The following is a 24842-nucleotide window of genomic DNA, read 5'->3' on the forward strand; positions in this document are numbered from 1 at the left end:
CCCAGATTGTAGAGGGTATAGGCTGATCTGAGGGACACCCTCTCTCGGCGGCACCCCCCCTCCCCACCCCCCCTGTGCACAAATTTCGTGCACGGTCTCTAGTGCAGCGGTTCTCAACCTGTGGGTCATGACCCCTTTGGGGGTCGAACGACCCTTTCACAGGGGTCACCTAAGACCATCGGAAAACACATATTGAATATATAATTACATATTGTTTTTGTGATTAATCACTATGCTTTAATTATGTTCAATTTGTAACAGTGAAAATACATCCTGCATAGCAGATATTTACATTACGATTTATAACAGTAGCAAAATTACAGTTATGAAGTAGCAACGAAAATAATTTTATGATTGGGGGTCACCACAACATGAGGAACTCTATTAAAGGGTTGCGGCATTAGGAAGGTTGACCACTGCTCTAGTGTATTATAAAACAGTATATATGTATATATAAAACAATATTCTGAAAGCTTCATGATAAAGTTTTGGTTATACATGGTCCTAGTAAAGTTTGGATTTGAAGCTGACCTCAAGTAGGAACTTGTAACTAAATATTCAGACCAAAGAGAAAAGGGATAAAAGGTTGAGGGCTATCAATGTAGTTGGGAAATTTCTGAGCCTCTCTCATGACTCATTATGGAAGCACATAGTTAACAAAAGGGCCATGAACAGAAAGTTTTATTTATTTATTTTTAAATATATTTTATTGATTTTTTACAGAGAGGAAGGGAGAGGGTTAGAGAGTTAGAAACATTGATGAGAGAGAAACATCGATCAGCTGCCTCCTGCACACCCCCTACCGGGGATGCAACCACCACCAAGGTACATGCCCTTGACCGGAATCGAACCTGGGACCCTTCAGTCTGCAGGCCGATGCTCTATCCACCGAGCCAAACCAGTTAGGGCAATCAGCTCACTTTTTAGGTTTTAACATTTTCTGTGGAAATACTTTCACAGAAGTCAATGAAATAGTGGTATTCACCTAGCAGAAATATACTTACATTCAACTTAGAATGCCTCTATTTAGGATTATAACATATCTAATACTGAGAATAAATGTTATTCAGCATTTTTACTAGTACAATCAACAATAATTGTCATTGCATACATGTTTAAATGATGATCTCGTTTTGCCATAAATAGTCTAGTTTCTTATTTGTGAGTTCTGACTGGCTTGATTTTCTTATTAAGCAGCTGTTTATCTGGGAGAAATACAAATTTTCATAAAGGTCTCTTAGTTTTTTAAATGCTGTTTATTTTTACATCACATAAATGAATACTTTGGTCCTAAAAAATGTATCATACTCTAGGAAGTAATATAGAGCATACTTTATTTACTTAATCAACCTAAATAGCAACATTCAGTATTCACAATCAAATTAGAACTAACAGGATTGACAGTGTACCAGTTATTATATGCCTTTTTATATAAAGGAACTTTCTAATTTAATTGTTCTTTCTTTTTCAGATCTTTTTGTTTTGTCTGTGATTATTTTGTATGTTTTCATATTATTCATCATGTTGCATCCAGTTGCCTCTATTGACCAGGCTCTTCAGGTAAGGCTTAATTTAAGCACATCAATTATTACTGGTTGCCTGAGGAGTGATTGTATCTGGGACAGTAACAGAAAAGGACATACTAGTATTACATGTAATTTACACAGCCAAATGAGACTTCTGGGTGTTTGCTATGGTTTAAAATCTATCCCTCTACTCTTATGTTACTGGGGAAAGAGACTAAACTGTCTACATTTCTTTTTTCCAGGACTGCTTTTTTCTGAATTTTCTAAGATACAGTTATATTAACCCAAAGATATCCCATAAAGAATAAAAACATAATTAAAACAGCAGCTTTTATTGACTCTACTTGCTTTTTTATTTTTTTTCCTGTTTCTTCACTTTGCGTTCCATTTCTACAAACAGATGTCCCTTGGTCCTTAAAAAATAAAAGACTCTCCCTTACCACGTACTTACTGAGTAGTCTGCACACACTGCCGCTTCTTCACTATTGATTGAGTTTTCCATCCTTTTTTTTTTTCAATAATTTTTCATTTCATTTTCATTTTGATGCTTTTTATTTTTTTTTAAATATATTTTATTGATTTTTTACAGAGAGAAAGGGAGAGGGGATAGAGAGTTAGAAACATCGATGAGAGAGAAACATTGATCAGCCGCCTCTTGCATACCTCATACTGGGAATGTGCCCGCAACCAAGGTACATGCCCTTGGCCGGAATCGAACCTGTGACCCTTCAGTCCGCAGGCCGACGCTCTATCCACTGAGCCAGACCGTTTAGGGCTCTCCATACTTTTTAAAAAAATATATTTTTATTGACTTCAGAGATAAAAGGAGAGGGAAGGAGAGATAGAAATATCAATGGTGAGAGAGAATCATTGATCGGCTGCCTCCTGCATGCCCCCCACTGGGGTCGAGCTATTAACTCAGGCATGTGCCCTTGACTGGAATCGAACCCGGAACCCTTCTGTCCACAGGCCAACGCTCTGTCCTCTGAGCCAAACCAGCTAGGGCTCTCCATACTTTTTTTTTATTAAAAACGTTAGGTATGATGAAATACGTTGTTTTATACAAAAGAATATTCACACATTTCATTTGTTAAGCATAATAGTAACAAAATAACACCCATGAGTTCATTATCAAACTTAAAAGTAGCATCACCAAGACAGTAAGTTTGTCTAAACACTCTGAGAGAACCATTATTCTAATTTTTTACTTCATTATGTTGCTTTTATTATATACTTGTCATATAGGCATGAAGTCATAAAAGATAGTTTTGCTTGCTTTTGAACTTTATGAAAATGGTATCTTGCTATCTGTATTTTTTTGTAACTTGCTTTTTCCCATTAGCATCGTTTCTGAGATTCATGCATTTCATTTTCACTGCTATATAGTATTCCACTATAGGATTATACTATAATTCACTTATCCATTGTATTTTCTTTTTCTGTGAGCACTTACTATTTCACTTTCTCAATTATGCCAAGTTGTTTTCCAAAGTGACTGTACCAGTTTATACTTTCATCAGTGTATGAGATCCATTGTTACACATCATTGCCAACCAACACTTGTCTAGTGGATGTAAAAGTGTTATATCATGGTGGTTTTAATTTGCAAATTATTAATTTTAAATTACTAATGAGGTTGAGCATTCTTCATATGTTTGTTGGCCCTTTTTATTTCCTTTGTGAATGTCTATTCATGCTTTTTACCCATTTTTTTTCTATTAGGGTGTTGTCTTTTTCTTTTTTTTTTTTTAATTTCTTTTTTAAAAAATCCTTATTGTTCATATTATTACAGTTCCTCTTCTTTCCCTCCATAGCTCCCCTCCACCCGGTTCCCACCCCACCCTCTGCTCTTACCCCCCCCCCCATCCTCATCCATAGGTGTTGATTTTTTTCCAGTCGCTTCCCACACCCCTTTCCCCCCGAGAATTGTCCACTCTCTTTCTATGCCCCTGATTCTATTATATTCACCAGTTTATTCTGTTCATCAGATTTTTTTATTCACTTGATTTTTAGATTCACTTGTTGATAGATATGTATTTGTTGTTCATAATTTTTATCTTTACCTTTTTCTTCTTCTTCCTCTTCTTAAAGAATACCTTTCAGCATTTCATATAATACTGGTTTGGTGGTGATGAACTCCTTTAGCTGTTTCTTATCTGTGAAGCTCTTTATCTGACCTTCAATTCTGAATGATAGCTTTGCTGGGTAAAGTAATCTTGGTTGTAGGTTCTTGCTATTCATCACTTTGAATATTTCTTGTCACTCCCTTCTGGCCTGCATAGTTTCTGCTGAGAAATTAACTGACAATCGTATGGGTACTCTCTTGTAGGTAACTAACTGTTTTTTCTCTTTCTGCTTTTAAGATTCTCTCTTTGTCTTTTGCCCTTGGCATTTTAATTATGATGTGTCTTGGTGTGGTCCTCTTTGGATTCCTTTTGTTTGGGGTTCTCTGCACTTCCTGTACTTGTAAGTCTATTTCTTTCACCAGGTAGGGGAAGTTTTCTGTCATTATTTCTTCAAATAGGTTTTCAATATCTTGCTCTCTCTCTTCTTCTGGCACCCCCATAATTCAGATGTTGGTACGCTTGAAGTTGTCCTAGAGGCTCCTTACACTATCTTCATATTTTGGGGTTCTTTTTTCTTTTTTTCTTTTCCGGTTGGGTGTTTTTTACTTTGTATTTCAAATCTTTGACTTGATTCTTGTGATCCTCTAGTCTATTGTTGGATCTCTGTATAATATTCTTTATTTCAGTCAGTGTATGCTTAATTTCTAGTTGGTCCTTTTTCATATCCTCGAGCGTCTCATTAGATTTCTTGAGGGTCTCACTAAATTTATCGGCAGTTTCTAGAAAAATCTTGAGTAACCTTATAACTGTGGTTTTGAGCTCTATATCCAGTAGTTGGCTTTCCTCCATTTCTGTCATTTGTGACCTGTTTCTTTGTCTCTGCATTTTTTATGCTTCCCTGTGTTGATAGAGTGGCTTTGTGTGCTAGGTGTCCTATAGGGCCCAGTGCCTCAGCCTCCCCAATTACCTGAGGTGGACACTCTTTTTTTTTTTTTTTTTTTTGAGGTGGATACTCTTGGTGCACCCTTTTGTGGGCTGTGAGCACAGTCTTGTTGTAGTTAAGCCTTAATTGTTGTTGGTTTCACTGGGAGGAATTGACCTCCAGGCCAATTGGCTGTGAGGACCAGCTGTGTCTACAATGGGAGAACTTCTGTGCTGGAGACACCCTTCTGGGGCAAGACTTGCTTCAGTGGGGCTTTGGTGCTCACTGAGTCTGCCCCCTGAGTGTGTCCCTGATGGACCTGAGGAGTTATAATCTGGATGGTCCCACTCTGACCACTGGGTACACTGGCACTTGGATCTCAAAGGAGGTGCTAATTTAGCATTTGCCTGAGGCTACCCAGCAGGTGCTACGGAGAGATCTGCAGATTCCTCTTCTTTGTTTGGGATTTGGAGGTGCCCAGATGAGGCCCAGCTGTGAAGCAATGCAAGCTGCTGTGGGGCCTTGGGCCTTCTTTTGGATGTTCTGGGTCTCTCTGACCCAGCTGCAGTTTGTTAGGTAATTTTAGATTGCAGAGGGCCAAGCCATTCATATGCAAAAGCCTCTGCGCCCAGTTGGTTGGGGTGGGGTCTCAGGGAATCAACAGAGCAGAGCAAACAGCTGTGGCTGATCCTCAGTCCTGCCCTAAGAGGTCAAAGTCTCAGTGTCCCACAGTAATCGCTGCTAGCACCTCTGAGAGAAAGCCATCCTCGAGTTCGACCCGCTGCCAGACAGTCCAGTTTCTCCCCGTATGAGTCTGGGACCCCAGAGTCTCACCCAGAACTGGAGTTCAGGGCTTCCGGGAGCTTGTGTCTCCCTCCCCGATTGAAAAAGACAACCATGTTCTCAGTTGCCAGCCCTTTCTGCGCTCCCCTCCGTACCTCTACACTTTACTTCCGAACCTCCTCTGAGTCTCAGCGTGCTTTTTTTTTTCCTTCTAGTTGTAGAATTTCCACTCAGCCAGCCTTCCTGTGGTTCTGGATGATGTCCGTTTTATCTTTTAATTGTATTTTTGAAGTGGTTGTGTGAGGCAGCAATTTCAGGTGTTTACCTATGCCGCCATCTTGGTTTCTCTCTGTTGTCTTTTTCTTATTTTTAGGAATTCCTAATGTGTTTGGCTATTTATGTGATAAATAACTTCTTTCAGTTTGTGGCTTCTCCTTTTGTTTATAATGTCTTTCTTTAAAACAGTTTTATAGCTTTATAATAGTCAAGCCTAACCTTTTTTCTTTATGTTCTGTGCTCCTTGTGCCTTAGTTTGGCAGACTTGTCTATCTCAAGGTTATAAAGATTTCCTCTTTTGTAGTTTTAATCTATCTGGTATTAATTTTATGTGTAGATTTTGCGATGTGCATCAAATTTCTTTGTTTTCTTCAAGAATACCCATTTCATTGAATAGTCTCATCTTTTCCCACTGACCCTTCAGTGATATCTCTGTCCTCTCAGTTTTTCAGATATATGACCATTGACCTTATAGGGGCTTTGTGGTTTCTTCTTTAGGTCCTTTTATCTTTTTCTAGGACAGTACTGCATTGTCTAGATTACTGTGATGTTACAAGAAATCTTGATATATGGTTGAGCAGGAACCCTGTCCTCACATCATATTGTTGTTCATTGTGATCTTTTTGGCTGTTCTTGAGCTTTTCCTCCTCCATATCATAAAAGTTTTGTTTAACTTGTCAAAAACCAGGAAAAGCCCTCTTGGAATTTTTATTAGACTTACACTGGGTTCCATTGATCTACTATTGGTGGAAATGTAGAATGATGCAGCCACTCTGGAAAACAGTATGGTATTTCCTCAAAAAATTAACTATGGAACTGCCATTTGACCCAGTGATCCCACATCTAGGAATATCCTAAGAAACCCAAAACACAGTTTACAATAGCTAAGATCTGGAAACAGACCAAGTGCACATCAGTAGATGAGTGGATAAAAAAGCTATGTTAGCCCAGCCAGCGTGGCTCAGTAGTTGAGCATTGACCTATGAACCAGGAGGTCACAGGTTCGATTCCTGGTCAGGCACATGCCTGGGTTGTGAGCCAGATCCTCATTGTGGGGCTTGCAGGAGGCAGCCAATCAGTGATTCTCTCTCATTGTTGGTGTTTCTATCTCTCCCTTTTCCTTCTCTGAAATCAATAAAAACATATTTTTTAAAAAGCTGTGGTACATTTACACCATGGAATACCATGCAACAGTAAAAATGAAGGATCTCTTACCCTTTGAGACAGCATAGAAGGACTTGGAGAGTATTATGCTAAGTGTTTTAAACCCAAGTATCACATGATCTCACTAATCTAATGAACAGAATAAATTGATGAACAAAATAGATCCAGAGACACAGAAGCATAGAGCAGACTGCGGAATCTCAGAGGGAAGGCGGGGGAGGGTGGGTGGGTGGGAAGTGATCAACCAAAGAACTTTTATGCATATATGCATAACCCATGGACACAGACAATGGTGTGGTGAAGGCCTGTGGTGAGGGGACGGGGTGGACTAGAAGGGGTCAGTGGGAAAAAAGGGTACATCTGTATAACTTTCAACAATAAAGATAAATTTAAAAAAATTACACTGGGTTTATAAATAAATTTGAGGGAGAATTTATTTAGTCTCCCTTTCTATGAATAATATTTCTTTCCATTTCTTTAGGTCTTCATGTATATCTTTCAATAAAGCCTGACAGTTTTCTTCCTGAAAGTTTTTTAAAAAATATATCTGTATATTTTTATTGCTTTCAGAGAGGAAGGGAGAGACGGATAGAAACATCAATGATGAGAGAGAATTATTGATCGGCTGCCTCCTGCACGCCCCCTACTGGGGATCGAACCTGCAACTTGGGCATGTGCCCTTGATCAGAATCAAACCCAAGACCCTTCAGTCTGCAGGCCAACTCTCTATCCACTGAGCCAAACTGGCTAGGGCCTTCCTGAAGGTTTTAATACAAGTTTTTGTTAGATTTATTTCTGGGGCATTATCATTTTTGTTCCTCTGATAATTTGTTTAAAATTACATTTTCTAATTCTTTTATGCTGGGATAAACAGTACAGTTGTATTGTATACTCATCTCATATCCAGCAGCCTTGTCAGAGTTTATTCTAAAAATTTTTAGATTCTCTGGGCTTTTCTGTTTTAGATAGTTATCATCTATAAATAATGACAATTGTTTTATTTCTGACATTTCAGTACTTAGCTTTGTATGTATTTTTCATGTCTATTAACCTTACTAATGTTGGTTGTAATGGTAGTGATATGCTGTAATGTCCCTGATTCTAAAAGGAGTGCTCTTAATATTTCACCATTGGATATATTGTGGACTGGGTTTCTGGTATATACTGTCTATCAGGTTGCACAAGCTTCCTTCTATAGTGTTGTTACCATAAATAGATGATTAATTTTACCTAATGCCTTTTCTACAGCTACTGAAATGATCACACAGTTTTTCTCCCTAGAGAATGTGGTAAATTGTAGTTAGTTGACTGGTATTCAGATGTTGAACTAACACTGCATTCAGTAAACCCAATTTGGTCATGATGCATTCTTTTTTATACTTTCTTGATTTGGCTTGCTATGATTTTGTTTAGGATTTTTGCTTCTGGCTGCATGAGTGAGATCAGACTTAATTTTTCTTTGTTGTATGTTATTGAGAGGTTTGCATCAAAGTTATATGAGCTTTGTGGAATGGTATTCCATTTTGTGGACTTTTCTATAATTTAACTAATCCCCTTTGAATGGGTATTTAGGTTGTTTCCAGTGTTTTGCTATTATAAGAAACTAGAGGCCCGGTGCATGAAATTTGTGCACTTGGGGGGGGTGTCCCTCAGCGCAGACTGCACCCTCTCCAATCTTGGATCCCTCTAACAATCTGGGACTGCTGGCTCCCAACTGCTCGCCCGCCTGCCTGCCTGATTGCCCCTAACCACTTCTGCCTGCCAGCCTGATCACCCCCTAACTGCTCCCCTGCTGGCCCGATTGCCCCCAACTGCCTTCCCCTGCAGGCCTGGTTCCCCTCAACTGTCCTCCCTCCCCTGCAGGCCTGGTCCCCCCCCAACTGCCCTCCCTCCCCTATAGGCTCGGTCTCCCCCAACTGCCCTCCCCTGCTGGCCATCTTGTGGTGGCCATCTTGTGACCACATGAGGGTGGCCATCTTGTGTGAGGGTGTGATGGTCAATTTGCATATTACCTCTGTTATATAGGGTGCTGTATTGCAAATCCTTATGCACTTCATTAAGAAGGACAAATGCATACTTGGAGGTTATTTGTGCAGAAATGGAATTGCTTAGTCAAAGGGCATCTCAAATTTTAATTTTTATAAATACTGTGTTATTTATCTTAGAAGAAATTGACAGTTTATCATCTTTCCAGCAGTGTATTAGTATAACTGTTTCCCGCCATTTCATTGAGGAATTTAGATAAGCACTTTAAGCAAAAGAAGAAAGCAAAACAGAACACACATTTCTTTCCTGCCACATGTGTCTTCTACTTCACAGTCAAATTAAGAAAAAGGGGGACACATGTAGTACTTTCAACAATAAAGATTAAAAACAATTATTTCTTGAAAGAGTGCTATGAAAATTCACTTCACTTCCTGCACACTTATGAACTAGTCTGGATTCTACACCTGCCAGTCTACTGAAGCTACCTTGCCAAGGCAGTTAACAACCTTCTTAAGTCCAATGAACTTATCCCATTAATTTCTTTTTATTTATTTTTTATTTTTTTATTCTTGACTCCTCAGCAGTACTTGACAAGTGAGCCGTGCCAACATTCTTGAGATATTTCCTCTGGAATTTTGTGATGTTTTGCTCTCTTGTGATTGTTCCTCCTTACTTCTGTAACTCCTCATTCTCATTCTTCTGTGGTTCCAAATCCTCAGCCTGCTCTTTACATGTTTTGTTTTCTCCACATTTCTGCAATTATTCCTGATTTTACTCTCTACATTCAGGTGATCTCATCTGTAGTCATGGCTTCACCCATAGTTGCTAACTATGTAATGAAGACTCCGACTCTATACCCTTAACCTAGCTCTCACTACTAGCTTTAGACCTGAATCTGCTCCACTGACATACTGAATATTATCTGCATGGTTCACCCATCAACATTTTTTTAAAAATGTATTTTATTGATTTTTTACAGAGAAGAAGGGAGAGGGATAGAGAGAAACATCGATCAGCTGCCTCCTGCACACTCCCTACTGGGGATGTGCCCACAACCAAGGTACATGCCCTTGACCGGAATCGAACCTAGGACCCTTGAGTCCGCAGCCGACGCTCTATCCACTGAGCCAAACCAGTTAGGGTTGCCCATCAACATTTTTAAACTAAGCTCATCATTTTCTTCCTCAGCTCTGCTTTGTCTCCATTTCTCGGTACCACCATTTACCCAAGTCAGAAGTGTGTATATGTGTCCTTATCTATTTCTTTTCTTTTTATAGCCAGTCTGTTGATAGATTCTCTCAGTTTTCTTATTCTGAATCTTTCTCTTTTCATTCCAACCCCATTTGTCACCTAAAAGGAAACTATTGTTTCCTCTATTCACAACACTTTTGACACCACATGTTTGGGGGTGGTTCCACACGAACCAATTCTCCAACTCTCTGGACACAAACTGGATATCTTGCATTTCAGTTCTGACACTAACCACCTGGAGATAGTGCAGGTTAAGGGCTCAGTCGCACAAGACTATACCACAACTTCAGACACCAGTTTTAAGTCCCTGTACTTCTGACCAACCAGCTATAAATTGGTTCCTGCAACCCCCTTTTCAGGTTTGATAATTTGCTTTAATGGCTCAAAGAACTTAGGGGAACACTTATGTTTACTAGTTTATTATAAAGACTATAATAAAGGTACAAATGATTAGCCAGATGAAGAGTTATGTAGGCCGAGGTCTTCTGGAAGGGTCCAGAGTACAGAGCTTCTGTCCCTATGGAGCTGGGATGTACCACTCTCCCAGCACATGGATGTCTCTAAAACCTCTAGTTTAGGTTTCTTTTGTTTTTTAATTGAGGATTCATCACTAGGCATGATCAATTATTAACTCAATTTCCAGCCCCTCTTTCCTTCCTGGAGGATGAAGTGGAGCTGAAAGTTCCAAGCTTCTAATCATGGCTTAGTCTTTCTGGTGGGCAACCCCCATCCTGAAGCTATTCAGGAGCTCACCCAGAGTAGCCTCATTAGAGCAAAAAAGCATTCCAGGAAATTCCAGGGGATTTAGAAGTTCTGTATAAGACACTCCTTATTGCCTCCATCACTCAGGAAATTATGAGTTTTAAGAGCTAAATGTTATGAACCAGGGACAGAGACCAAATACATATTTCTTATCATGCCCACCATTTTAATTCAAGCTACTATCACCTTTTGTCTGGATCACTATAGTAGTCTTCACCCCTCGGATCCTTCTTGCTGAAGTCTTAAATGTTTTTCTAAAACATTAGATCATATCACTCCTCGGCACCTAGCACAGTATCTTGGATATTCCCTCGGTGTATATTTGCTGATGAAAGGATGAATGTGTAAATAGGTTTTTTTCTTTTCTTTTTTAGGCCTTAAAAATTTATCACAGATTTTAAAGTGAAACTTTAGGTTATATTTCTTAAATTGATCTATATAGTTCTTTTATGCACTTGTCCTTATATTAGTATAGAGTTTTGAATAATATTTTATTATTAGATCAGTATCTGCTTCATTGTTTAAAGACAAGATTTTATTTAAAAAATAGGGACTTATTAGCCCTCGCTGGTTTGGCTTAATGGATAGAGTGTTGGCCTGCGAACTGAAGTGTCGCAGATTCGGTTCCGGTCAAGGGCACATGCCTGCGTTGTGGGCTTGATCCCCCCCAGTGGGGGGGCGGTGCAAGAGGCAGCCAATCAATGATTCTCTCTCATCATTGATGTTTCTATCTCTCTCTCTCTCTACCCCTCTCCCTTCCTCTCTGAAATCAATTAAAAAATTTTTAAAAAATAATTAAAAATAGGGGCTTATTAGAAATTTATGGTTTAGTAAGGCTTGAGCTATTCAATCTGAGTGATAAAGATCTGACTAAGCTCAGCCACTTTAATATTATTTTTAAACTTGTTATTTACACTTTGAGTTTTATCATCTGAAAAGTGGATATAATATCTAACTTGTGGCACTATTGAGGATTGAGTAGGTATTTTATGTGAAGGTGCTTGGTACATAATAGGAATTAAATTAATTTTAAAGTTATGTAATGCCATAAATATAAACTACATACTACTATTTTAACTTAAAAATTTTTTCTTACAGATTGTGTGTGTACCATATCAGTGGCGTATAACTATGCTCATCATTGTTCTTGTAAATGCCCTTGTATCTATCATGGTGGAGGTAAGCACTTCAGATAATCAAATGGCTACCTTGCTGCTATGGGGTTCTTGGTGATTTAATGGTAATGGGGGAAGAGAACAGGTAGTATTATGGAAGCCTACAAAGTTTCAGTTTCATTTTAGTTAAGTTTTTTTAGCCTTTTCTTCTGACATTTCCATTAACTGATAGTCATATTAAGGGATATTACTTAGCTACACTCATACAGATAGGAGAAAATAACCAGTGAGCTAGCAAAAATTAGTGATTGATAGAAAGGAGAGTGCTCAGAATTGTTGGGGGAAGGTAGGAGGCACATCAATAAAGAGGAAACCAGCAAACTGGATGGGTTGTGGGGTGGGGATGGGGGTGGAGATTGGTGCTCAGGCAGCCCATCAACTGGTGGCCAAGAAATCAGAGTGGGCTAGTACCACTGAGTGCTGTGATATATGGTAGAATTTCCCATTTAAGGAAGAAGGGGGACTTTCTCCATGAAAAGTCATGAATATTAATAATAGAGTTTATTGAAAGTATAAAATAATGACTGTTATGAATATACCCAGTCTCAGCATTAATTAGTGGAACTTCCTCTTTGATATTTGCTTTTAAATTCCCTCTAGAGGTCATAAGGACTCTCTGATCCATTGTGCATTGTACAATTACTCTCCTATTAGGATTGCCTTTAGATCCATTTCTATAAAAAAAACTGCTGAGTTCTCATTTGCTGTTTGTTAATATAATTTTGTCTGTTCTCCAAACTATTATTATTCTCTTCTACAGTAGCAACATATGAAATGGAAAGAGATAACAGGTGTGATTTTTAAGTGAAGGGTTTCATAGGACATGATTTTGAATTAAAATTAGGTAATTTGTGAAATATATACTTTAATGATAATATTTCTAGACTTGGAAATGATGCTTAATTTGTTATCTTTCTAAAAGATGACTTCGTATTTAAATTTGGACCATAGTTGGCAGCATGGATTTTATGGTACTGAAACTGATCTTTTTAAAGTGCCCAGTGGAATGTGTTTTTGCTATTGTATGGACTATAGAAAGCACATCCAAGACATTTTATTTTAAAAGCTTTTCTTTTTCTATAGAATAAGTTCAACTTTTCACTCAAATGTTTAAGATATATATATATATATATTTTTAAAAACAGATTTTTTTAGGGAATCCTGTTATAAACCCTCATAATGTTTTACTCTTGCTCACTATCAAAAGAATTATTTGTGTTGGATTCTGAAAATCATATTCATATATAGATTTAGCTACATATAGAATTAATTTTAAATATTCAATGGAAATAACTCACTATTAAGAAAAAGACTGGATTATAAGCATTATTTTAATATGGGGAGCCCGACTATTCATATAAAAGTCATGTTTTGTGGAAAATGTAGAGGTCCCATTTTATCAAGAATTTTATGATGATTTGCATTTATCATAAAAGTCATGTTATTTTTTGTCTGTTTGCAATATTAACTGAAATTCTCTATATAACAATCAAGTCATGTTTTTTACTAATGATTCAGCATTGTGTGATCCTTTTTAAATGTGCACATTAATAAAGAATGACATAGTCATTTTTAATTCTTAACTCACTGGAATATCTCTCAGAACTTCTGCCTTGACATGGTCCTTTGGAAAGTTGTGTTCAATCGAGACAGACAAGGAGAGTATCGCTTCACCACCACACAGCCAGCACAGGTTGGAATTCAGCACTTGCTCTCAATTCTTCATGTATACCCAGGCTCTCTCAGTGTATACTCTGCATTCTGTAGACTGGTGTTCTGTTGTGTGTTGCTTCAACCTTTTTCCTTATGCCTGCCATTTCATTTCTTGTAAGGAGTCCTAGAAAATTCATGGCAAACCTTTGTTACAGGCTTCTCAGGACTTCAGAAATTTCATAAGTCTTTTTTCCATTCCAATCCTTATCTTGTGTTTATGTAAAGGTCTTGTCCTCAGTGGTGAGAGTTAATTTTTCCATTTCTGTCTGGCTTAAATGTTATGTTTTTGGTTTTCATGAGCCCCATTAGAAGCTAAATGACATGTATGTAAACAAAGTTATCAAATAGGAATTATTTCTAAATGGATCAGAGTCCAAAGGTCAAAATTTTCAGCAATTATTTCTGATTTATTGTTACTGTATCTTAATTTTGGGTGGCTTTTAGGCTTTTCTCAGCATATGTCTTTCATCATTCAGAAAATTTTCAGGCAGTGCTCATTTTTATACAAATCATGCTTAGGATTTTTTATTCTTTTGGACCCATTATATAACTTATTATTTGAAAGATATGCAAGTACAGTGATAAAAAAGAGAATGAGATATGCCCTGACTGGTTTGGCTCAGTGGATAGAGCATCGCCCTGTGGACTGAGGGGTCCCAGGTTCGATTCTGGTCAAGGGCATGTACCTTGGTTGTGGGCACATCCCCAGTAGGGAGTGTGCAGGAGGCAGCTGATCAATGTTTCTCTCTCATCGATGTTTCTAACTCTCTATCCCTCTCCCTTCCTCTCTGTAAAAAATTCAATAAAATATATATTTTAAAAAAAAAGAGAATGAGATATAAACCCATTTCCTGGTGTTAGGATTTTGACCTATAGTTTTTTCATAGAAAATATAAGTTAGTCTTATTTTTTAAACTGATGCCATTGAATTACATACAGCTCTACAGTTTGTTTATTCAATTAATCCTCTCCTGAGGATATTTTTTCCATTGCTTTCTAGAGAGAATGAAAGGGAGGGAGAGAGAGAAACAACGATGTGAGAGACACATCAACTGGCTGCCTCCCACATGTCCCACTGAGGGCGGGGAGGGAACCTGTAACCCAGGTACATGTTTTTGATCAGGTATGTGAGACCCTTTGGACCTGGGACTGATGCTGTAACCACTGAGTAACACCGGCCAGGGCTCTACAGCTTTTTGGGTGTAGAGAACTTAATGATGCAGTCTCACCTCCTCATTATCTTACCCCTTTGTTTGTAGGTGGATGAGGTATCCTAAATATTTTACTAAAGATTTCTGTATCTAAATCTTTTACTCGTCATGAGCCATGCAAGGAAACTTATAGAGTTCAAAAGGATTCCTTGGCATTGCTGAATTGGGCTATTCACTTACTTTTAGCTTTTTTTTTTAACCTAAGTAGCAACTTCTTGAGTTTTATTTGGTAATTTAGCAGGCTTGATGCCCAGTGTAATACCACATGATCCTTTGATAAGAGGTCCTGGAGAGTGCTATTCTTTTTTCTAAAGCTTCATGATGGATGAGTAGTGATCTATATATATAAAAGGCTAATATGCACAGTGTCCCCTCGGGAGTTCGACCAGGAGACTGGGAGTTCAGTTGCTCGCTGTGATGTCCGCTGACCACCAGGGGGTGGCATGGAATGAAGGAAGGCCCTGGCCAGCAGCTGGAAGGCCCCCATCAGCCCTGATCGCCAGCCAGGCCTAAGGACCCTTACCGGTGCACGAATTTCATGCACCAGGCCTCTAGTAGTTTTATAATGATGGGATGAGTTTGGAATCAGCTTCAGTTTCTTTTTCTCAAAGCAGTGTAATGCCTTAGTAGTGGGTATGACCAGAATTGTATTAGGGACTCAATTCCTTTAGCTAAATCTCCTGTGTCTGTATTTCTTTCCTTTTGATTACCTCACTACATTACTTCAGAGGTTAACTTTAGCTCATATGAGATACTTGTATTGGTAAGGCTCAAGCCAAGGAAAATATTTACCGTGAGTTATCAGCTTCTCCAGGGAGATCTACGACTGACAGGAAGTAAATGCAGGTTCTGAAGAGGAGTTATACCCCGACTTAGTCAAAATTGGGTATCATAAAGCTGTAAACATTTGAACTGGAAATCCCTCTTCATTGGTCAACCAAAATTAAATGGAAGAAAATTCTATCATTTCCTACATCTCTATTTTTTAAACATTTGTTAATAAGTATCTGCCCTTATTTTTAAGAGTTTGTGCCTCTCATGTGCAGTCTTACCTCTGAAGCATTTAGGGGAGAGAGTGAGTGGTCTAGAGCAGGTAGCTCTAGCATGTCCCGTGTGCTTACCAGTTCTGAGAATCATTGACTAGACAAGAATTTTAGTCTTCATTTTCTATGGTCACGATTAACAAATTATTGGCTTTAAAAAGAGTATTTATAACCTCTTAACACAGAATGATACACTTTTGTCTTCTGACATTTGTGTGTGTAATGGAGTGTCACTCTTCATATTTATGACTCTTCAAGGGCCAATCCTATAAAAACCTAATATGCAAATTGTGCCCTTGACTGGGAGTTTGACCAGGGGGTAAGGCCGGCTGGCTAATTGCCCATGGCCCCTTCCCCTGGCCGGCCACGCCCCCGATCAGGGCGGGCCGGCCAGACCCCACCCATGCACGAATTTGTGCACCGGGCCTCTAGTTAGTCATATTACTGTAAGGCTGTGGTTCTCAATCAGGGTCATTTGGCAGTACCTAGAGACATATTTGGTTGTCACGGTTTGGGGCTGGGGGGGTGCTACTACTGACATGGGTGGACACTGGGGATGCTGCTAAATAAACATCCTATAGTAGTATGCAGGACAACCCAGAATGTCTAGTCCAAGATGTCAGTAGTACCTGCCATAGGTGAAAAAGAAAGTAAAGTTGAGGGTGCCAGCTACACCTAGGATTTCTGTGGCTGCCATAATTGTCCCTCACCACAAACTCCTGTTCCACATTTGCCCATTCTGTATGTGCGTTTTCTACCGAGAATCCCATGAGGTCTTCTCAAACTGCAACTTCCAATCTTCTATACTAATGTCGAGAGAAGAAAATTTTTCTTTCTTTTCCTTCCTTACCATATGTACCCAGGGACCACTGAGTTGGGTTGAAAGCTAGAGAACCTTGACTAGGCTTCAGGTCTTAGACACTTGAATTGGGATGTCAAGAACCTCACCTGGAAATCTCTAGTAACCATATCAAAAAAATCTGGTGATCTACAAGGTGCTTTACACTTCCAGGATCCTTCCAATTTTAAGGCATTTCTGGCTTCATTTTATACATAGAGAAATAGCATTCAGTCCACTTGCCAAGATTTTGCATCTAATGAAATGGCAGAGTTGGGAGTTGAAGCTATGGTTTCTGATTTCAGGAGGAGTGTTTTCCCACTATGCCACATTGCCTCATATATGGGGGCTATATAGGTGTAAGTTAATATAACAATCACATGACAAAATGGAGACAAACCATAGCTACTGTTGTCAATACCTGCTTTTTATGGTAGACACTGTATGAGGCATTTTATATAAATTCTCTCTAATTGTTACTACAATCTCAAGATATAGAAATGTCTTTAGTTTCTCCCAATTCCACAGATGAGGAAACAGTGTTAGAACTGGGATTCAGATTCACATTTACCTGTACCCAGGCCCATAATATTTCTAGGCCAAAAAGCTCCTATCTAGTCTTTAAAGACAAAATAAGTATCACTTTTTATTTAATAGATACTGTGTTGTACTTGGCCTACTGAACATTCATGCAGCTAACCTAATTTAGATACAGGAAGGGTTTTTACATAATACTAATTTATTTCCTATAGTGATTGTTTTGCTTCTGGATGCTAGGTGGCCTGAATGAAATTGAACACAGGTTAAGTAAACCACATGCAAATAATCAAAGTTAAAACTTTTATGTAGCTAAATATTTCTCAGCTGTTAAGACTTATTCTCTGACCAAAAAACAAAAATCTTGATATACAGTGGTTTTCAAGCAAAAGTTTTCTTCAATAAATGCCTTTGAACTTCATCCTTGATCTACTGAATGAAAAGTTTTTAGTGGAGTGTCCCATCATCTCTATACAGCTTTACCCTGTTTGAGAAGATCTGTGCTGCATGGTCTCTTGGTGTCTTGGTGGCTGCTTAGTGGTAGATGTGGAACTAGAATTGTAGTTTGATCCTGCCTGAGGATTTGTGCCTGGTTATATTGTCCTTTTTGGGGGGGGATCCAAGTGTTAGCTATAGTCTTTATGCCACTTAGAATATTGTTCGGGCTTATGTAGATGTAATGCTAATTCTAATTGTCCTTATTTGTTTTATATTCAGGATTGGTATGGAAGAAGACTTTTATGAAAACCATAGTACCATTATAACATGTCCTGCAAGCCTGGCTTTATATTTTACATGCTACCCATGAAAACATTTCCTAAAAGACACTGCAAAGATTAAACTGGCATTGGGGTTCTAGAATGAACAGTTTGTAATGGTCTAAGAAGCAGGGGAATTTTAGCTGTAGATCTTTTTGGAAGTTCTTTGTGGTTTCTCTGTTGGTCTGTGGTAGCCTCTTTCCCTTTTCCGAGGGATACACGTGGTTATTTAACCAGGGCTTCCTTTCAGGAGCCAACCAAAAGCTCCAGTTGCTATGGCTCATGTGTTCTCCTGCTTCTGAGACCTATCCCTAGGTGTTCAGGGAGATCCAAGTGCTCATTCTGAGTCCTGTGATGCTCCCCCTCTTCACTTTCTAGTTGCACAGTGCTTGCTTTTCTCCTCTTGCCACCATCTTCTCTCTGGATTTATTTTTCATTCCAGCATGCCTGTAACACCTTTTATTTTCTCTACTGGTGTGTTATATTGTGTTTGAGGATGGTGTGGTATGTTTGTGCTTGCAAACTAACAAATCTATGCTTGCTTATAGTATATTTTTTGTGTATGATGTTTGGGGAGGTGAGGACACGGAAACAAAATACGTGTCTAATTACAGTGGAGGGGATATCCCTAGTGTTTCTTGTGACTTCATTTATTTTTTCTGAATGATAACAAGTGTACCTTGCTTTTAATAGGGACATGAGGATTTTTTTAAACATACATGCTAATGTAAAAAGAATACTATTCAGCCCTGGCTGGATGGCTCCGTTGGTTGAAGTGTTGTCCCATACACCAAACAGTTGCAGATTCGCTCTCCCAATTGGGGTGGCACCGATTGATGTTTCTTTCTCATATCTCTCTCTCTCTCTCTGTCTCTCTCTCTCAAGTCAATAAACATATCCTCAGGTGAGGATTTAAAAAAGAAAGAATACTATTCAATTGCGATTCTGTTTGCAATGAAATTGGCTTTAATTTTATTGCTTGCCTCACTTTCCGCAGGTAGGGAACAGTGGATTTAGAGATGTTTATGTGTGTCTTCCATTTGAATACACTTGGCTGTGACTTTCCTTACCTCTGCATTGTCCTTCAACCCTGCCGGCTCATCTGGACAGACAAGGCCATATGTTTCTGGTTTTTTGTTTTGTCTGTTTGTTTGTTTTCTTACAATCACCATTCACCATTCTCTTCCTGTGATCCTTTAAAAGTGCTACATGCCATAAAATAAAAAGTGACGGCTTTCAGATTGATTTAGGAACAATGGTCTTTTCTGCAACTAAATTGAAGACTTTAAACACCAAGTAGTGAGCCCTCACCTCAGATTAAATGTTACGGTTTGTTGTGTACGAGCCTCCCCTGGAAAGGAATTCTTAGTTATTTGCATCACCTGAAGAATCCTGTATCATCTTGTGGGCTTCTTTTAAGGTGATGGTAATAGCTCTCTTTATAGCTAGATGGCTAATCATAAAATCTGTACCTCCTCTCTCCCCACAGAATTGTAAAGTATAACTTACTTGTTACCACAGTTTTTGCCTATAAATTCTGTATAGCAGTGCAGCTTACTGTGTTTTGTTGACAAAGTAAGCAGACCTTTAAAAGCATTCAGTTATTATTTATAGTGATCTCAGTGCTGCCACATGCCCACAGTTTTGGAGAAGGAAGGAGTAGTAGGTTCCTGGTGGTTGTCTCAATAAAATAAGAGGACCTACCAAGTCCAACTGTAGAAAAGTGTAAGAGTTTTCATATTAAAGTATTTTGCTGTTCTCCATTGGCAAATGTAGAAACATGTTTCAGAACACATATGTTATAACAAATCTGCCTTTCTTGATCATGAAAATATTTTGGATGTTAACATATTAGAATGCTCCTCTCCGTTATGTTATGCTTTCATTTTGTGAGATTGTTTCAATTGAGATTAGACCTAGTTGTAGACTGGGTTATGTATTAATGGCAGAATAAAAAATCTGGGATTTGATTTTGCTTTGGAGAAACAAAAGCCAAAATAATTAAAAATTGATCATTCTTTAGAGGTGAATATAATTAGTTCTTGGTATAGTTGTTTACTTTTATTTCATTTTTAAAAAGATTTTGTATTGATTTTAGAGAGAGAGGAAGGGAGAAGGAGAAAAAGATAGAAGCATCAATGTGACAGAGAAACATCGATCGGCTGGCTACTACACGCCCCTACTGGGGATTGAGTCCACAACCTGGGCATGTGCTCTGACTGGGAATGGAACCGACAACCTTTCGGTGCACGGGACAACACCCAACCAACTGGGTTTATTTCATTTCTTTACCACAAATTTCAGTTAATATAAATTCTGAGGGCCTCTACTGCATTTATATTTCTTTACAATAACAAGGGACTCTGCTTTCTTGTTCTTCGAGAATTATTTATCTAAGATCACAGTCATTAAAAACATCAGGATTAATCAGAAGGACTTCAATGACAGCAGAGCTTTTTATAATGAAATAATACTAAGAAATAGTACTTGCTTTATAGCTTTGTATGTACCTCCTCTTAAAGGTAGAGCACCAAGGGTAACCATCATTATAAAATAAAATTGTTTTTGTATGAATGAAAATGTGGCTTTAAAAGAAGTGAATGATATTAAACATGATCTAAGTTCTAATTTTGACCTAACAATATTTTCATAATGTCTTATGTTTTAAAAGGTAATATTAACAGTAACAATGATATTTTTTACACTGCTTTCTTCCAAAAATGATCTAGTACCAAAGGATAGTTTGGGATAGAAGATGAGAGTTTCCATATTGAATATTAAAATATTAAAAATATTTTCTCTTTCTGAATAGTTTAAAATAATTCTTGATGCAATAGATGTTTTGTGTTATCCAGATCTGCAAGTTATTTTAAAAATGTATCTATACAAAAAGAAATGGGAAAAAAAGTATACATACACAAGAGGTTAGGTCTATAACCTAAATAAAATAAAGTATATTATATTGATAACTAAAACATCTAACCTTTAAAAATGTTCCTAAATAATTGAAAGCTTACTTTTTTACATGGATTTTTTTTCATTTGTTTATGCTCAAAAGTCACTTCGTCTTATTTTTTTGTGTTGACATACTCTGCTTTAATAAATTTGCTAAAAACAAGTAGCCTTTAATCTTCTGGGGTGTTCTTTTTCCTTATTTCCTTAGGAGTCAGTGGATTATTGGGGGAAATGCTGCTTGTCCTGTGCCCTGGACTGTAGAAAGAAGATACCAAAAGCAAAGTACATGTATCTGGCTCAGGAGCTCTTGGTTGACCCGGAATGGCCACCAAAACCTCAGACGACAACAGAAGCTAAAGCTTTAGTTAAAGAAAATGGATCATGTCAAATCATCACCATAACATAGCAGCGCATCAGTCTCGGTGGGATGCTAGTAGCAGTATTGAACAGAATGTAATTTAGGACTTCCTGATCCTGTGTGTCAGATGGCATCATTTCAATCTGTGTTCCTTCTGATATAGTAGCTGATTTCAGAGCTTTTTTTTTTTTAAACAAAAGAAACAAAAATAAAAGATTGGCATGCCAGCTAAATTAATAATCAATCTGTGAAGTCCTCTTTCTTTATTCAGTAACTCTGAATATTATATTTCCACAATGTTCTTGATTATTACCCTCCGTGATACTCTTTATATAGGGTATAGAAGAAAGTTGGTATTTGGTAGGGTTTTAGACATTAGCCCTTGAGACTTAGTTTACACCTTTAAATTTATTTTCACAACTCCTCTTAGAAAAGGTCCTTGTTTATATCAGGCCCTAAATTTATGATTAGGTTCTAGTGAAAATAGTTAAAAAGCCTGTTTCATTTGATTCTAACATTTCTTCCAAAGAATTCTATATATACATACACCAGATTCCTTTGATAATCCAGAGTTAGGAGTGAGTTTTATGGTGTTGCTTATAGAACAACTCAGGTAATTTCCACTATGGTTTTATATTTTCTGTACAAACTGCCTGGGTTTTATTTTTCTAATCAGCAAGGTGCTTCACTGCCTTCTGGAGATGTCCCTCAAAACTGTTAATGTGTCTGTGCTGTCTGGGGTCAGTAGTGTAATTTGCTTTAGTTAAATGTTGTAAACCTTTTTCATTAGGAAAAAATATTATTTCTTTTGGTAATAGATGTGGATCTATCTTTCTGATATCTCTCCATACCTGTTTTTTTCCTCCTCTCAGGTTTTATATTATTTTAAATGTCTTTTATTTTCTGCTTTTTTAATTTTCTAAAAACATTGGATAGTAGTGAGCTAGCTTTTTGTTTGTTTTTTGCTATTTTTTAGTTTTTTGAGTTAGATTTTTGCCTTCTAAAATTTTAAAGATTTGATGTATGTCTATTCTATCAATAATAAGGCTTAAAAAAGGAGTGGTTTTGAACAACTGCTGAATTTGTTCAAAGCAATATGAACTTGCGAGAATTTGTTTTATGCCATTAGGTGGCGCCAGAGGTCAGAGTTTACCTATTTTTGGATTGGATGTTTACAAATGAACATACTTTGGTGGTGGCATTTTCTGGGAGAAAAGAAAAATGGAAATAAAGTTAAAGAATAGACATTCTTTGAATCAAATGAAATGTGAATAATATTTTTCACCTTTCTGTTTTGCCTAGATAATGTTTAAATTCTAAGCAAAATAAAAGTAACTTTAAAAATGCCTTTATAGGTAAGATCCTGTAGTTTGACAAAGTCCACAGTTATGGATAAACAAGGAAACTGATACTGCTGTAAAATGGACACTAAACTTCTAAAAGTATGTGATATTATCCTGTGTTCTTCCTTAACCAGTAGCATGGGTGTACTGTTCACCTCTAGCTGGTCATTATTTTCCTGATCTGTACTTACCAATTTACCAAATGTTACGCAGAACTGTAGAATCAAATGATTCTCATTTTTTGTGGTGCAGCGATATGAATGATGTTTGGTGACTATAGAAAAATGTAAGTTACACTCAGGATCACTGTTATTGCTATTGCCACTGATGATTCTCACAAAAAAAAAGTTTCCATAAAAAAATAATACGCTATTAATACACATTAGATAAGAACAATTGTCCCATGAATGATTCTATGAAGCTATGCATCTTAGACCTCTTGAGCTGTGAATTAGCACTGTTTTCTATAGTTATTCTCTTGATTGTTTTATAATTTCCACGTTTATTTTCAACATGTATAAGTGTTATTCTTCAGTGATTTCCCAGAATTGTAAATCTTATTCTTTGATTTAAATACTGAAGCATATAATTAAGGTAATTGCTAGTAGCAGCTTAAAAACCCAATTATCAGATTGTATTTAACATCTTTAAGAGCATGATCATAAAGAGCTATATTTTTTACACCCTCCCTTTTTTTAACATTTAAATTTTATAAGGGTTTTATATCTCATCTGTCTATATTGCTTTCAAAGGAATAAGGTTTTTAGGTAGGTGGAAAAGCATTTGTAGGAAGTTAGATTTGAACTAAGTGGGTTGTTCAAGTTGTAATTGATGGCTTCCAGAATATTATTTGAGGAATGTTTGTGAATATAGGTGTGGGTCCTACTCAGTGCCATAGATAGAGTTCTCTCTCTCTGTAGGTCACCATTACATAGCAATTTTGATTCTTAATTTCACATTAAATTATTTGAGTGTATACAGACGTAAACTTTAAAATCTGTACATATATTATTTTGGTTTATTAAGATTAATAAATATTACCGCTTTAAATTTTATTTATGCACATACTTAAGGACAGAAATGTCCGGGAAAATAATTGTTAAATAATGATATGTAACTTTTTAACTTTTTAAATAAATAACAAGATTTTTAATGTGTGTCTCCCTCAGGGTTGTTTAAGTTTTTTTTTCTCCCTCAAATATAAATAGTGGTGACTATGTTTGTATCTTCTAGCACCAACTGCTGTAAGGCATTGCTGCAAATAATGCTTGAATAAAAGTGGCTAAGCCAACAACAAAATGAATACTTTTATATTAGTTTTATAATCCTTGCATTTGAGAGCTTTCCAAATTGCACTTGCATTTAAACAAAACTGTTGCAGTTTTTACTGTATTTATTTTGTTATCCCTGTTTATGAAAATACTGCACAGTTTCAAAGGCATGGTAAAAATATCAGTGTTTATATATTCTGTTTCCAAAACAGCTATACATACACTGTTCAGAGAAGAGCAAAATTCAAGCTTTAGAAAACGTTCTAAGATATCTTGCATGTAATTTTGACATATCTGAAATAGGTTTTTGTATATTTATGGTGGGAGGTGGTTGGGAACTTTTAGCAAAATATGGGATGTTAATTTTTGTACAGTCTGTGGGTATTTACACATATTTTTTAATGTATTAAAATTTGGTAATTATGTGCACATTAAATTAATAAAATAGATAACTTCCTGTTATGATTTGTTAATTCCCTAAGACTTTGGAATTTTTTTAAGAAACTTTATATCAGAAATGATATTGCATCTTTATATTTTTAAAATTATATTGCTGCTCAAGAATGGTACCCTGATGTCAAAAAGGCATACATTCATAATTGTACATTCAGCACTGTAAATAACCGTATGAAATTTTTTTTGATTGAAGCATTCAAAATAAAAATCTAAATGAATAAAATAGATATATTTTTCTTTCTGTGTCTTTATACATGTTTCCTTTTTAGTTAAATGGGTTTATTTTCCTGCTTAATACTTTCCCATTTCCTTTTTCTTTTATAACATTGGGGTTGTTTTTTTTGTTGTTTTTTAAAAGATGTTTTTATTTATTTCAGAGATGAAGGGAGGGAGAGAGAGAGAGAGAGAGAGAGAGAGAAAGAAACATCAATGATGGCGCCCGGCCACG

At 37.1% G+C, this 24842-nt stretch overlaps 1 protein-coding gene across 1 annotated transcript in view; it reads left to right on the forward strand.

Moving 5' to 3' along the window:
• ATP13A3 (ATPase 13A3) overlaps positions 1 to 24613 on the forward strand; it is a 111043-nt gene extending 86430 nt beyond the window's left edge. Inside the window, exons 30-32 of the mRNA XM_006084753.3 lie at positions 1472 to 1560; positions 11835 to 11915; positions 21175 to 24613. Of these exons, the coding sequence (XP_006084815.1) occupies positions 1472 to 1560; positions 11835 to 11915; positions 21175 to 21372 (368 nt within the window). The 3' untranslated portion in view covers positions 21373 to 24613. The remainder of the gene's footprint in view (positions 1 to 1471; positions 1561 to 11834; positions 11916 to 21174) is intronic.
• Positions 24614 to 24842: the final 229 nt, after the last annotated feature.

The sequence above is a fragment of the Myotis lucifugus genome, unplaced genomic scaffold, assembly GCF_000147115.1.
Source record: "Myotis lucifugus unplaced genomic scaffold, Myoluc2.0 scaffold_14, whole genome shotgun sequence".
Taxonomy (NCBI): Eukaryota; Metazoa; Chordata; class Mammalia; order Chiroptera; family Vespertilionidae; genus Myotis; species Myotis lucifugus.